Source organism: Ranitomeya imitator, chromosome 2 (assembly GCF_032444005.1).
Source record: "Ranitomeya imitator isolate aRanImi1 chromosome 2, aRanImi1.pri, whole genome shotgun sequence".
NCBI lineage: Eukaryota > Metazoa > Chordata > Amphibia > Anura > Dendrobatidae > Ranitomeya > Ranitomeya imitator.
In genome coordinates, this window is record NC_091283.1 from 215,702,341 (window position 1) to 215,716,930 (window position 14,590).

General features: G+C 44.7%; 1 protein-coding gene across 1 annotated transcript in view; it reads left to right on the forward strand.

Moving 5' to 3' along the window:
* F8 (coagulation factor VIII) overlaps positions 1–5,512 on the forward strand; it is a 203,430-nt gene extending 197,918 nt beyond the window's left edge. The window contains exons 25-26 of the mRNA XM_069748570.1: positions 781–960; positions 3,479–5,512. Coding sequence (XP_069604671.1) covers positions 781–960; positions 3,479–3,622 — 324 coding nt within the window. The 3' untranslated portion in view covers positions 3,623–5,512. The remainder of the gene's footprint in view (positions 1–780; positions 961–3,478) is intronic.
* Positions 5,513–14,590: the final 9,078 nt, after the last annotated feature.

The following is a 14,590-nucleotide window of genomic DNA, read 5'->3' on the forward strand; positions in this document are numbered from 1 at the left end:
TAAGAAAAAAAGAATGTTACCATTTTCCGAGACCCGCAGTGTCTCCATTTTTTGTGGTCTTGGGCTGGCTTACTTTTTGCGCACCTAGTTGATGTTTTTATTGATACCATTTTGGTGTGTATACAATCTTTTGATTACTTGTTATTGCATTTTATTGCAATGTTGCGACGACCAAAAAAATTGTGTATTTATGATTTTTGTATTGTTTTATTGTGATTTGAACTTTTATATTTTTTTATTTTTTAAATATTTTTAAAAGCATTTTTTTTTACACTTTTTTACTTGCTTCAACAGTTTCAGAAATCTGTTATGAATGTCGACCACTGGCAGCGCTCATAGCAGAGTGGCAATGACAACTACAGTGGTCTCCTGCAGACCCCTGTTGTCATGCCAACCCATCGGCACCCCGCGATCATGTCACAGAGCCACTGATGGGCAGGGTTATTGATGCGCTTCTGGTGCGGGCACATTAAATACCACTGTCACAGATTGACAGCCTCATTTAACATGTTAACAGCCACGGGTGGATCGCGATTCCACCCACGGCTGTTAGGGACAGATGACAGCTAGATTAAATCAGCTGACATGTGCCTGAGAAAATGCAGGCTCCTCGCCTGAGCCCGAATCAAAGAGGAGGAGGCCAACTAAGACGTATAGGTACGTCATAAGTCATAAAGGGGTTAACCCCTAAACCTCTGTAAAAAAACAACTAATATTTATAGCAGAATTTATAATTTCTTATTATAAAATGATGAATAACATGTTTTCTATTAAATACAGGCAGACACAAGCGGTGAATGGCTTCAAGTAGATCTATCTCAGGAGATGAAGGTGACCGGATTAATAATTCAGGGTGCACGCTCGTCATTTACTTCTATGTACATCACGCACCTCCTTGTCAGCTTCAGCAATGATGGGAAAAGCTGGGAATTTGTACGTGAGCTAAATGGTCAACGAAAGGTATGTGACAATTTATCAAGAGATACCTTACATTTTGTATAAATGCGTTGTTGTTCCTGTCGTAGAGAAAAATTAAAAATCCATAGTTAGACATCTCCAGAGAGAGAACATATCATCCTAACATTGAAGATATGGGATTAATTGTGGCTGAGACAATTAATTATGACTCGGGGAGAAAATAAAACAGGGGAAGTGAGAGAGAGCTGAGACTTCCATCTCTATTGAAGTAGGGGTCTCCTGCAGTGACCAGGTAGTTACAAGAGGGAGATTTGCTGGGAAGACGACAACAAGGCTGAGATTTCTTTACACAGAGGCGGGGAAGTAGGTTTTCAAACCAAAGTGCTTTTTCTGATCAAAGAATCTTTTTGGACCACTTCAGAGCCAGTGGTCAGTGATGAATATTGGGGTTTGCATCAATCTGATATTTATGGTAGATATATTTTCGGCGCCTGAGGCGAAGGGACGAACATAATGCATTTGCATTCATCACTGTAAGGCTATTCTAACCCCTCCAACTTAATAACGGTAGATGATGCCATCCAGGCCATGCTTCATATAGAAAGGTAAATTTGCTATAAGAAATGTGACAACAATATCTAATGCCTGGGACCTCCAGGGGCGAAGATATCCTGTAAGTTGGGGATCACATACAATTCTGAAAGACCCAGCACATCCTACAACCAGCCCTCACATGAGCTTGTCCAGGGGAGTTATGTGGGAAAGAAAAACTTTGATCTAATAAAAAGCAGAAATTGGGTTTAGTCATTTGTCAGTCCTGAAAAGTACAGCTTGATGTGGGTTCTGTCCGTTTTCCTAAGGGTATCTCCCTCTGCTAAGCCCTGAGCCATTTCCGTGACATCAGGTTTAGTTATTCTCTTTTGTTTCCTTTCTTTTATGCTATGTATATACTGTATTGTTCTGTTCCCATTTTGTATTATCTTTGTATGTTTTTATGAACACTGCCTACCTTTCTGGATTAAATATATAAAATTTAATAGCTCCGTTCCTCTTACTCTGTAAATCGCACCCCTGAAGCCATATGCTACTTATACCGCTTCTTTCCCCTTGGGCGTAATACTACTCAGACATACAGGGTGAGGGTAACACAGTGTGGCAATACTTTATTTTACCACAAAACAGTCAAATAACACACAGAACAGTTCAAGCAAAATACCCAAGATGGTGCAAATTACAGAGTCTCACCCTTCCACTGACTCGCCAGGATAAGAGCAGCTGTTACTTCAGAGCTTCCAGTGCTGACTACCCCACCTGTGCACGCACAAAGAGGCAACGACAACCTTAGGAAGATCACAGTCCATTAAGGTACAAGGCCAGTTGACCAGAGGATCACAACCTGGCTTCTTCAAACATCTCCATGGAGCCAGGTGACCAGTGGGTCCAAATCCTGGCTTTCCCAAATGTATCCATGGGGCTCAGTTGACCGGTGGGTCCAAATCCTGACTTCCCCGAATATATCCATGGTTCAGCAATAGTCAATGGAGCAGATCTGTGTTCTTTCAGCTGGGGCCATGGTCCCCTAAGCTGGCATCAGGTAGAATGTCAAATGTGTCCCTCGTGATGGAGCCATGATCTGTCAGCTATCCTATAAAGAGTCTCTTGTTCTTTGGATGTTTGGATGTATATCTGTCTGATGTTGCAGAGGCATATAACCTTTTTTATAGTTAGCAACTGTCCTTCAATTCAGCATTCAGAGGTAAAGAAGAATGATGCTGATGAGACCAAGTCACATTGTATGATTATGTAATCTACCTGCACAGTTTTTCCTCCTCTGTTTTGCAAGTCAACAAGCTAGCTGGCCTGGACAATGTGTAATCAACATATCAGCAAACATAATTCCTAACATTTGACTTTGATAAAACTATTGATATAGTCATGTGTGGATCATGTATTTCTGTTGTGGAAATGCACTAAAAACACGCGTGTTTTTTACCTGCAAATTTTTCTAATCTAATTCAAGTCTATGGTGAAAATCTGCAAATGAAACGCACATTTACCACATGAGAAATTGACATTGTGATAATTTCAGATCAGTTTCCGCAGCACAATAAAAGAAGCCCAGCGGGCAGGAAAGTTCTAGAAATACCTTCCATTTTGCTGGAACTGTAAGAAGCTGCACTGTAAGGTGTTATCTGAGCATGCTCATGTAAGGTGTTATCTCACCATGCTTGTGTGAAGTGTTATCTGAGCATGCTCGTTTCAGGTGTTATCTGAGCATACTCATGTAAGGTGTTATCTGAGCGTGCTCGTGTGAGATGTTATCTGAGCATGCTCGTGTGAGGTGTCATCTGAGCGTGCTCGTGTGAGGTGTTATCTGAGCGTGCTCATGTGAGATGTTGTCTGAGCGTGCTCATGTGATAACTGAGTGATATCGGAGAGGAGTGTATGAATAACTGGCATCAAGTATCAATACAACAGAAATATATGACTGTTGATGTATAAAACCAACATTTTCTAACTATAAAACCTTGAATAAAGTGGATTTGTGTCTGTTTTTCAGGTGTTCCAGGCGAGCAGGAGTCCGGACACTCCGGTGTGGGTCACCTTCAACACATCAATTATAACTCGGTTTATAAAACTGCATCCTGATAAGTGGAAGGGAGGAATCGCTCTGCGGATGGAGGTTATAGGGTGCACTATATAGTGTTTTGTCACCATATATACCGCCACTGCCAGCTCTCTATTACAGCTTGTGTTGTCTTTTTTATTACTTTTTTGAAAGCATTGCAAATATTTATTTTGAAGCATTTTAATGTACATTGGATATGGAAAGTATTCAGGCCCCTTTAAACTTTTCACTCTTTGTTTCATTGCAGCCATTTGGTAAATTCAAAAAAGTTCATTTTTTTTCTCATTAATGTACAGTCTGCACCCCATCTTGACTGAAAACAACCCAGAAATGTAGAAATTTTTACAAATTTATTAAGAAAGAAAAACTGAAACATCACATGGTCATAAGTATTCAGCCCCTTTGCTCAATATGGAGTAGAAGCTCCTTTTGAGCTAGTACAGCCACGATTCTTTGGGAATGATGCAACAAGTTTTTCCCCCTGGATTTGGGGATCCTCGGCCATTCTTCCTTGCAGAACCTCTCCAGTTCCGTCAGGTTGGATGGTGAACGTTGGTGGACGCCATTTTAAGGTCTCTCCAGAGATGCTCAATTGGGTTCAGGTCAGGGCTCTGGCTGGGCCAGTCAAGAATGGTCACAGAGTTGTTCTGAAGCCATTTCCTTGTTATTTTAGCTGTGTGCTTAGGGTCATTGTCTTGTTGGAAGGTGAACCTTCGGCCAAGTCTGAGGTCCAGAGCACTCTGGAAGAGGTTGTCATCCAGGATATCTCTGTACTTGGCTGCATTAATGTTTCTTTCAATGACAACCAGTCATCCAGTCCCTGCAGCTGAAAAACACCCCCATAGCATGATGCTGCCACCACCATGCTTCACTGTTGGGATTGTATTGGGCAGGTGATGAGCAGTGCCTGGTTTTCGCCACACATGCCACTTAGAATTATCACCAAAAAGGTCTATCTTCATTTCATCAGACCAGAGAATCTTATTTCTCATAGTCTGGGAGTCCTTCATGTGTTTTTTAGCAAACTCTATGCTGGCTTTCAGATATCTTGCACTGAAGAGAGGCTTCCGTCAGGCCACTCTGCCATAAAGGCCCGACTGGTGGAGCGCTGCAGTGATAGTTGACTTTGTGGAACTTTCTCCCATCTCCCTACTGCATCTCTGGAGCTCAGCCACAGTGATCTTGGGGTTCTTATTTACCTCTCACACCAAGGCTCTTCTCCCACGATTGCTCAGTTTGGCTGGACGGCCAGGTCTAGGAAGACTTCTGGTGGTCCCAAACTTCTTTCATTTAAGGATTATGGAGGCCGCTGTGCTCTCAGGAACCTTGAGTGCTGCAGAAATTCTGTTGTAACCTTGGCCAGATCTGTGCCTTGCCACAATTCTGTCTCTGAGCTCATTGGCCAGTTCCTTTTGACCTCATGATTCTCATTTGGTCTGACATGCGCTGTGAGCTGTGAGGTCTTATATAGACAGGTGTGCGCCTTTCCAAATCAAGTCCTATCAGTTTAATTACACACAGCTGGACTCCAATGAAGGAGTAGAACCATCTCAAGGAGGATCACAAGGAAATGGACAGCATGTGACTTACATATGAGAGTCTGAGCAAAGGGTCTGAATACTTATGACTATGCGATATTTCAGTTTATCTTTTTTATTAAATTTGCAAAAATTACTACATTTCTGTTTTTTTTTAGTCAAGATGGGGTGCAGCGTGTACATTAATGAGAAAAAAATGAACTTTTTTGAATTTACCAAATGGCTGCAATGACACAAGGAATGAAAAATTTAAAGGGGTCTGAATACTTTCCGTACCCACTGTATGTCAGCAGGGCAGGAATATGCGCCAGCACTTGGCATTTATCACACTGGATTTTCTGTTTTGTTGACTTATTTTCTCTCCTTAGTAACTGTTTGTAGTTTTATTTTTCAAGAGATAAAAACATTAAAAAGATTTGGACTGTTATCCGTTATTTGGAGATTAATGTGATACCACAGCTGATTCTATACTGACCACCACGTTTCAGCGCAGCAGGCCTGCCGCCCATTGGCGGGTGTGCCGAGTTTCCGGGCGTGCCGAGTTTCCGGTCGTGCACTAATGATGTGACCAGACAGGGTGTATGTTTGCCATATATAGAAATCAGTCTCAGCGGCCTGTTCAGGATACTGTTTGCCTTGCTGGAGTCAGTCTCTACCCGCCGTCCACTCTGCCTACCAGTGTGTTGATCTGGCGTTGCTTTTCCTGGCTTTTTATGGCCTCCACTATTAGATAACCTTACATTGACTGCCAACAGATGAACTGTGCTCAGAAGAAATGACCGGAGTCCATATAATAGTAGAAATTAAGCACAAGTAATTTTGCCCTTATAGCTGACCATTCCCTGCACAGATAATATTGAAAAAGACCATTTGGTCAAAATGTTGATTATATGTCAATTCTTGAAGAAACATCACTCATCTCAACATATTCCTTTTGGAAAATTACTTGTGCCAAAGTTACTTTCGACTCTTAAGGCCTCCTCCATACATATTAGATTAATGTCAGCCGAACCTGCCAATATCAGTGCATGTGGACCCCTGATAAATGCTCATCAGGGAGATGGTAGTTGGGATGTCTGATTTTGGCCTATGAATGACTTTGTTCTCTTGGCGTTCTCCTGTGTATGGTACAAATCGGCCTAAATGGCTGTCAGCCAAACAACCGACCAAACTTTCCTTCGTCTAACACCCATCTAATATGTATGACTGGCTTACAGGGAGACTGTTAGCACCCTTGGCACTGCCAAATATTTAAGTGCACCTTACCACCTACTTGTTTTCTACCTCTGCCTTTCTCTGGCTCTATGAAGCCAGAGATGTCAATCAAATAGGTGGAGATTGAGGGAAAACAAGTTGTGGGAAGATGCACCCTAATGTTTGGCCACACCAAGGATGCACCGAGCACCTGCACTTTGTTTGAACAGTCATTCAGTGCTGACAGTCCTTCTAAGTTTGCTCTGTCCCTTTAACCGCTCATTATTTCTGTATATTTTCCTTACTAATATGCCTCACTAGACTCTTCTTCCTGGATTTCACATTCATCTCCTTGGACTACAACCCTACATCCTCCCATGCATGATGCTGGCACTCTGTCTCAAACTTGAAGACCTGAGGAACCAACATATTAATAAGTATTTAAAGGTAAAGAACAGAGGGACCCCTTAATGCCCCTACATAAATTATGTAATACTCCTATACATTAATGAAACCTCATCTGAACTCGCTGGTGAAGACCTCCGGATTGTGGCCCGACAGCTTATATTGACGGAGAGAAGAATCAGGCATGTGAGTTTCAAGACCTGATCCTTTTGTTCTTCTAGGTCGTTTATGTACTCATCTAATTCTAGAATTGGGATTTGTTCACACCTGCATTAAACTTTCCAAAAAACCATTGTGCGTTGCTGAGTCCATACTTGTCGGCATCACCAGAGCCCTATCTCCCCACTAAATATGATGGAATTAATTAATTGTAATGACCTTCAGTTCAACCAACGAGATCGAGAGCTTGGTGCAAAAGGACAAGAGACATGAAAGCCGAGGGCTGCAGAATTTGAGGCTCTGTGTGTGTAGTCTGTTAGCTTGGGGCAAGACAATGCACATGTGTCTGCTGCCATCCCCCTACACACAGAGGCGTGTGAAGCCCCGACTGCAGCATATGAGGAATTTGCGTAGTTTGGCCAATAAACCGCAGCCCCTGATGTGTAGGATCAATTGATGCCAGCCGGAGCCTGAGGACACTTTCACACAGCAGAATTTAGGTCAGTGTTTGACATCAGCACTTAGGAGCCAAAACTAGGAATTCATCCAAATGATGGCAGAGGCATAAATCTTTCCAGGATGGGATTATTTTCCTCTTCCGGTTTTCATTCACATGTATTGATACAAACGCTTCTCAGAATGTGACAATGGGCTAAGAACAAGTATTGAAATTTTAGTTATGTGAGAAGGAGTTATTCTGAATGATGGGCTGTATACAATGGGAACCCAATAGATCTCAGGCATTTGGTTCCCGGATGCCCACCTGCCGAGAAGGCCGTTAGTGGCGGACTGTATCTGACATGTTGGTGGATCTTGTCGTGCCACAGAGGTGGTGCTACTTCATCTGAAAGTGGGGATGAGGTACCATCCAAAGAGTGTGTTTTGGTGCTATTGGTGTGAGCAATGAGTACATCAGAGAAAGTGAGATCTGCTGTGAGATTCGGCATCGGTCTGGGCCAAATCAGTCCCTGATCGGCAGTAAACGAATGGCCAGGGACTGACTGGAGCTTAGGAAAGAGTAGATCTTGATGGCTGAGACAGCTCCACACAGTTAGGCATCATTTAGACATACAATTTTCTCGCGTACGAGAAAAATTGACCTTATTTCGATCAGACTTTGATCAGAGTGTCATCAATTTTTTCATGGACCCAGAAACTTGCATTTTCCGACCCTCTGGGATTTTCTGATCAGTCTTTAAAAAATTACATGTAAAGAAGCTGCGGAGACACCATCACGTGTTTCTCGACGCAAGCAATGAATAGCCAGGCCTTTCCCCGGGAAGGAACAACCACGGGAAGGGCAGCGTCCTATGAAGGAAAGCCACCTATGCCAAGCATGGTATCCATCCACAGACAGCTGTTTCGGGGTTTTTGCCCCTCATCAGTGTGGAGTAGGAATCTGGCTATTAGGAGCAGTGCCTAGTAAAAAGGCTATAAAGGCACAGATGATTGGCCTCGGGGAGACCAAAACATCCAACACTGCGGAGACACCATCACGTGTTTCTCAACGCAGTGATTCCAGAACACTGCCCCCATCCCTTATAGGAAATATGCAGATGCATGTAAAGAAGCTGCGGAGACACCATCACGTGTTTCTCGACGCAAGCAATGAATAGCCAGGCCTTTCCCCGGGAAGGAACAACCACGGGAAGGGCAGCGTCCTACGAAGGAAAGCCACCTATGCCAAGCATGGTATCCATCCACAGACAGCTGTTTCGGGGTTTTTGCCCCTCATCAGTGTGGAGTAGGAATCTGGCTATTAGGAGCAGTGCCTAGTAAAAAGGCTATAAAGGCACAGATGATTGGCCTCGGGGAGACCAAAACATCCAACACTGCGGAGACACCATCACGTGTTTCTCAACGCAGTGATTCCAGAACACTGCCCCCATCCCTTATAGGAAATATGCAGATGCATGTAAAGAAGCTGCGGAGACACCATCACGTGTTTCTCGACGCAAGCAATGAATAGCCAGGCCTTTCCCCGGGAAGGAACAACCACGGGAAGGGCAGCGTCCTACGAAGGAAAGCCACCTATGCCAAGCATGGTATCCATCCACAGACAGCTGTTTCGGGGTTTTTGCCCCTCATCAGTGTGGAGTAGGAATCTGGCTATTAGGAGCAGTGCCTAGTAAAAAGGCTATAAAGGCACAGATGATTGGCCTCGGGGAGACCAAAACATCCAACACTGCGGAGACACCATCACGTGTTTCTCAACGCAGTGATTCCAGAACACTGCCCCCATCCCTTATAGGAAATATGCAGATGCATGTAAAGAAGCTGCGGAGACACCATCACATGTTTCTCGACGCAAGCAGCTGTCTGTGGATGGATACCATGCTTGGCATAGGTGGCTTTCCTTCATAGGACGCTGCCCTTCCCGTGGTTGTTCCTTCCCGGGGAAAGGCCTGGCTATTCATTGCTTGCGTCGAGAAACACGTGATGGTGTCTCCGCAGCTTCTTTACATGCATCTGCATATTTCCTATAAGGGATGGGGGCAGTGTTCTGGAATCACTGCGTTGAGAAACACGTGATGGTGTCTCCGCAGTGTTGGATGTTTTGGTCTCCCCGAGGCCAATCATCTGTGCCTTTATAGCCTTTTTACTAGGCACTGCTCCTAATAGCCAGATTCCTACTCCACACTGATGAGGGGCAAAAACCCCGAAACAGCTGTCTGTGGATGGATACCATGCTTGGCATAGGTGGCTTTCCTTCATAGGACGCTGCCCTTCCCGTGGTTGTTCCTTCCCGGGGAAAGGCCTGGCTATTCATTGCTTGCGTCGAGAAACACGTGATGGTGTCTCCGCAGCTTCTTTACATGCATCTGCATATTTCCTATAAGGGATGGGGGCAGTGTTCTGGAATCACTGCGTTGAGAAACACGTGATGGTGTCTCCGCAGTGTTGGATGTTTTGGTCTCCCCGAGGCCAATCATCTGTGCCTTTATAGCCTTTTTACTAGGCACTGCTCCTAATAGCCAGATTCCTACTCCACACTGATGAGGGGCAAAAACCCCGAAACAGCTGTCTGTGGATGGATACCATGCTTGGCATAGGTGGCTTTCCTTCATAGGACGCTGCCCTTCCCGTGGTTGTTCCTTCCCGGGGAAAGGCCTGGCTATTCATTGCTTGCGTCGAGAAACACGTGATGGTGTCTCCGCAGCTTCTTTACATGCATCTGCATATTTCCTATAAGGGATGGGGGCAGTGTTCTGGAATCACTGCGTTGAGAAACACGTGATGGTGTCTCCGCAGTGTTGGATGTTTTGGTCTCCCCGAGGCCAATCATCTGTGCCTTTATAGCCTTTTTACTAGGCACTGCTCCTAATAGCCAGATTCCTACTCCACACTGATGAGGGGCAAAAACCCCGAAACAGCTGTCTGTGGATGGATACCATGCTTGGCATAGGTGGCTTTCCTTCATAGGACGCTGCCCTTCCCGTGGTTGTTCCTTCCCGGGGAAAGGCCTGGCTATTCATTGCTTGCGTCGAGAAACACGTGATGGTGTCTCCGCAGCTTCTTTACATGCATCTGCATATTTCCTATAAGGGATGGGGGCAGTGTTCTGGAATCACTGCGTTGAGAAACACGTGATGGTGTCTCCGCAGTGTTGGATGTTTTGGTCTCCCCGAGGCCAATCATCTGTGCCTTTATAGCCTTTAAAAAATTACAGTCATGTAAATGGCAGATACAAGTGTTATCTCTGAAAACCATGAAAAGCACTCATACGAGAGAATCGGATGTGAAATTGAAGCCTTAGAGAAATGGATGGTGGAGAAAGAAGCCTTCAATGAAAACAGATATGTTGCAGAGACTGACGAGTCTGAAAAAAAACAAAAAAGTTATCGGTCTTAAAACTATGTCAACATAATAAAAAATGTTTTTTGAAAAATGTGATTTTATTGTAAAATTAATAATAAAATGTCTGCTATCACCTTGACTGTAAAGACCCAAACAATAGAATGCTTATTGCTTTTTTTTTTTTTTAGTCACCTTGCCTCCCGAAAATAGAATAAAAAGTGATTAAAAAGTTAAAAGCACCCCCAAAATGGTATCAATAAAAACTACAGCTCTTTCCACAATAAAACAAGCCCCATGCAAAATGCAGAAAAAAAAGTTGTGACCAAATATAACAACACAAATATATATACTTTAATAAAGGTATTTTATTGAGCGAGCAAAAGGTAATAAAGCATAGAAAATATACATAACTGATATCATACATCACAACCTGAGCTATAACTTCATTATGTTGCTTATCCTGGACAATGAACAACATAAAAGAATAAAAGTGGAATAAAAAGGGAAAAAGTGATCAAAACATTATAGGTCATATAAAATTGGGAATTCATGTAGGGTTTTATAAAACCAAGAAACAGCACAATACTTATGGAATTGTCCTCCCAGTGGTCCACACTGGGTGCAGCATGGTTGGCACTAGAGCCGCAGGACATTTTCAGCCAGTGTTGTGTATATCACCAAATCAGGTTTCCAGCGGGAATGGTGCCCCTCTCATGATCCCCATCATATGTCCAGCCAAAAATTTATCTCCACATGAAGGGAGTTTTTAAAACTGAGAAAGAGCGTGACAATTAGCAAACTGTTCTTTCACAGTGGCACAGACTGGGCACAACATGCTGGGTGTTAAAATGGCAAATCCGTGGAAATATTGTAATTTTCACTCTGCAGCACTAATACCCACTATACCCTTTGAAAAATGCATTGAGGGGTCTATTATCCAAAATGAGGTCACTTCTATATATCCATTTCCACTATACTGGCCGCTCAGGAGTCAGCAAATATGACATGGTCCTGGAAAACCATTTCATTAAAATATTATTAAAAACGTGGAAGAATGCTGCTAAACTTATAAGCATTCTTGTCGGGGGGTTACCGCACCAGAGAGGAGCCAAAAGACCACAGCGTCTGATCACTCCTACTCCTGCGCTGAACAGAAGCACTTCACCTTCATTTTAAACGGTGTAAATTTCTTTTGGCAGTACAGGGGTTAATCGGCCATGTTCGGAGCTCTGGGAGTCTGGGCTCACAGCTGAGCACAGTTAGCCACTCCTATCCCCTATATGATCTGGGTCCTGACTGACACACATTGTCAGAGCTAGCTTATGCTGCATGGCTGGGAGAAGAGATGTTGGTAGTTATATGAGAAGGTGGTTGATGGATTTATCTATGACTTTTGCTAGGCTTTGTGTGTGTGATAATTCCCTTTCATCTCCTATTTTGGTTTTACCCCATCCTCCACTCCCCAGTGCATACCTCTGTAATATGTGAGTGTATATTTGTATGATTAGTATTTTCCACTTCTCCGTTCATGTTACCTTGTTCATCTGGTTGGTGTACTATGGTGCACAACTACTCCCCTCTTCCCTGGGTGGGGAATGGGTACAGATGGAGGGCAGATTCAGGAGATAAGGCAAGGTACATGGCCCTGGCATCTTCACCTTCAGAAGTAACATGGGGAGCAGGGTGAGTTAGGGTGCCTCCTACTGTTAGAGACAGGGAAGTAGCCCCTGATCCCAGGTCACCCGACAACAGACATTAGCTTTGAACGAAACCATTTTTTGATCCATTATGGATCCTATTAGTGCTCTGCAGCAGCTCAGTCTGTAGGTGGTAGATTTACACACTGTCATTTTGCAGCACTCTAACTCATCAGGTTTGGGAGCCATGACTCCCAGGCAAACCATCGTGGTGCTCAAGATTGCTTTGCCTGACAGGTTCTCTGGGGGAGTGACAAGTTTGTTTTCAGGGAGGCGTGTAATCTGTACTTTAGGTTACGTTCTGTTTCCTCAGGTACAGAGGAGCAATGTGTCAGGATAATAATCTTGCTCCTTTAGGGGGACACGCAAGCATGGGCATTCTCTCTCCCGTCTGACTCCCAGCTGCTTCAGACGGTGGAGAAATTTTTTCTGCCTCTGGGTCATATATATGACGACCCTGACCACATCTCCCTGGCTGAGTCCATACTGCATCATCTTCAGCAGGGAGACTGGTTGGCGAAGGACTACTGCTCCAAGAGCCTTAGCTCTGTAGGAGACTCCAGTCTCCCTTGAGGCGGCCATGTCTTTGGCTATCCAGGTTGATTGCTGTCTTCACCAGAGTCATAGGGAAACATCCCAATGTGCGAGAGGTCCAGAGCCAAGGGACTTTGGGTCGGAGTCATCTGATGAACCCATGCAATTAGGTGCAGCATCTCATCATGGAAAGCAGGCTGTTGTTTGGCACGTGTTTTTATTGCGGTAAAAAGGGCATTTTAGTGGGCAATTGTCCTTCCCGATCTCACAGTAAACAGCCGCCGGAAAACTAAGAAGCTCGAGTTTCTGGGAAGTAAGCAACCTGTGTGTACTCATCACCTTCATGGGTAGGACACAATTTTTTCTGTCAGATGTGATTCACCTGGGTGAAACTAAGGTGATTAAGTCTGCATTTCTGGACAGTGGGGCGGGGTTTAACTTGATCGACGTGAGGTTCGTCCAGGTCCGAGGCCCCAATCCACATACACTGTCCAGACCCATACCTATAATCGCCATCAACTCCACCCCCTTGTGAAGGGTACTTTACTCAAGCCGTCCGAGGGTTACATTTTCAGTTAGGGGCCATGCACTCAGAAGGCATTGACTGTTATATGCTAAAGGGTCTGCCTTCACCTGTGGTTCTTGGACTTCCTTGGCTCGCTCTGCACAATACTGTGGTAGATTGGCAGACTTGGGAAGTGGTAAAGTGGAGTGAGTATTATCAAGGACACTGTTTGGGTACCCGGCTTGCTAGGTCTGTGCCTAGGTATGTAAAGGCACAGATGATTGGCCTCGGGGAGACCAAAACATCCAACACCGCGGAGACACCATCACGTGTTTCTCAACGCAGTGATTCCAGAACACTGCCCCCATCCCTTATGGGAAATATGCAAATGCAAGTAAAGAAGCTGCGGAGACACCATCACGTGTTTCTCGACGCAAGCAATGAATAGCCAGGCCTTTCCCCGGGAAGGAACAACCACGGGAAGGGCAGCGTCCTATGAAGGAAAGCCTATGAAGGAAACCCCGAAACAGCTGTCTGTGGATGGATACCATGCTTGGCATAGGTGGCTTTCCTTCTTAGGATGCTGCCCTTCCCGTGGTTGTTCCTTCCCGGGGAAAGGCCTGGCTATTCATTGCTTGCATCGAGAAACACGTGATGGTGTCTCCGCAGCTTCTTTACTTGCATTTGCATATTTCCCATAAGGGATGGGGGCAGTGTTCTGGAATCACTGCGTTGAGAAACACGTGATGGTGTCTCCGCGGTGTTGGATGTTTTGGTCTCCCCGAGGCCAATCATCTGTGCCTTTATAGCCTTTTTACTAGGCACTGCTCCTAATAGCCAGATTCCTACTCCACACTGATGAGGGGCAATAACCCCGAAACAGCTGTCTGTGGATGGATACCATGCTTGGCATAGGTGGCTTTCCTTCTTAGGATGCTGCCCTTCCCGTGGTTGTTCCTTCCCGGGGAAAGGCCTGGCTATTCATTGCTTGCGTCGAGAAACACGTGATGGTGTCTCCGCAGCTTCTTTACTTGCATTTGCATATTTCCCATAAGGGATGGGGGCAGTGTTCTGGAATCACTGCGTTGAGAAACACGTGATGGTGTCTCCGCGGTGTTGGATGTTTTGGTCTCCCCGAGGCCAATCATCTGTGCCTTTATAGCCTTTTTACTAGGCACTGCTCCTAATAGCCAGATTCCTACTCCACACTGAT